The following is a 1,250-nucleotide window of genomic DNA, read 5'->3' as shown; positions in this document are numbered from 1 at the left end:
CGACATCAAGCAGCGCTTCTCGCCACCGCACTCGCAGGCCAAGAAACGGATCCGCGGAGCGCACCTTCCGCACCCTCTTCGAGACGGCGGCGCACGATGCTTTTTGCTGCGGACCTGGACAAGCCGTTCTGGGGTTTCGCCCGTGCAGCACGCCACGCTGCTGCACAACATCGCTCCACGCAGGAGCCTCAAGGACAAGTCACCGTTCGAGGCCCTGACTGGGCACCCCTTTGACGTCAGCCTGCTGCGCGTCTTCGGCTCGCCGGCCTACGTGCATGTGGAGAAGAGCAGCACGCGGCACAAGCTTGACCCACGCTCACGCGTTGGCGTCTACGTCGGCTTCGCCGAGGAGGACCAGGCCCACGTCGTCTGGATGCCGGACACGCGACGCGTTGTCCACACCATCCACGCTCGCTTCGGCGCCATCAAGAACAAGCACGCCGCCTCCTCTCAGCAGCAGCAAGAGCAGAACAGCGGTGCCTCTGCTTCGCATGCCAACAAGACCGCTCAGCGTTCGACCGAGGACAGTGCCACCGGCGCTCCCCCTGCACCACGTGCGGGGGAGCCGCAGCTCCAGCCACGCGCCCTTGGCGGCTCCGTCTGGGACCAGCTGCTGTTGTCCGAGACCCTCGGCGACAAGGACACCTCTGGTGGCTCAACCACCACGTGTCACGTTGCCACCAGCGCTGCTGGTACGGGGGAGAAGACATCAGCAGTGGGTGGTCATCTACCAGACATCGCTGCTGACAGTGCTGTCACGTCAGCTGAGCCAGCCACCGTCAAGGAGGCGCTTGCCTCGCCAGACTCTGAGGAGTGGCGCCAAGCCATCCTGGACGAGTTTGCGGCAATGCAGGCCAATGACGTCTACGACGTCGTGCCTCGCGCTGACCTTCCCAAGGGCCACAAGCTGCTCCGCAGCATGGTCATCTTTCGGAGGAAGCGCGATGACCAGGGCAAGGTGATCAAGTACAAGGCGCGCTGGGTTGCCAAAGGCTACTCCCAGGTCCACGGTGTCAACTACACGGACACCTTTGCTCCGACGGCTACCATCGCAGCCATCCGCACCATGCTCGCCATGGCCGTCGCGCGTGGCATGGACATCCAACAGATGGACGTCAACACGGCGTTCCTCAACGCGCCCGTGGACCACGAGATCTACGTCCAGCCACCGGCCGTCGACGGGATATTCTCGCCGAATACGGTCCTGCGCCTCAAGCGCGGGCTGTATGGGCTGAAGCAGAGCCCGCGCC

General features: G+C 64.3%; 1 protein-coding gene across 1 annotated transcript in view; it reads left to right on the top strand.

The window, feature by feature from the left end:
* PTSG_12956 (uncharacterized protein) overlaps positions 1 to 1,250 on the top strand; it is a gene marked incomplete at both ends in the record, with an annotated part of 3,761 nt that overhangs the window by 1,137 nt on the left and 1,374 nt on the right. The window contains one exon of the mRNA XM_004989235.1: positions 149 to 1,201. Coding sequence (XP_004989292.1) covers positions 149 to 1,201 — 1,053 coding nt within the window. The remainder of the gene's footprint in view (positions 1 to 148; positions 1,202 to 1,250) is intronic.

Source organism: Salpingoeca rosetta (assembly GCF_000188695.1).
Source record: "Salpingoeca rosetta unplaced genomic scaffold supercont1.30, whole genome shotgun sequence".
Lineage (NCBI taxonomy): Eukaryota > Choanoflagellata > Craspedida > Salpingoecidae > Salpingoeca > Salpingoeca rosetta.
Note: the sequence above shows the minus strand (reverse complement) of the source record. Positions and strands in the feature narration are given on the sequence as shown.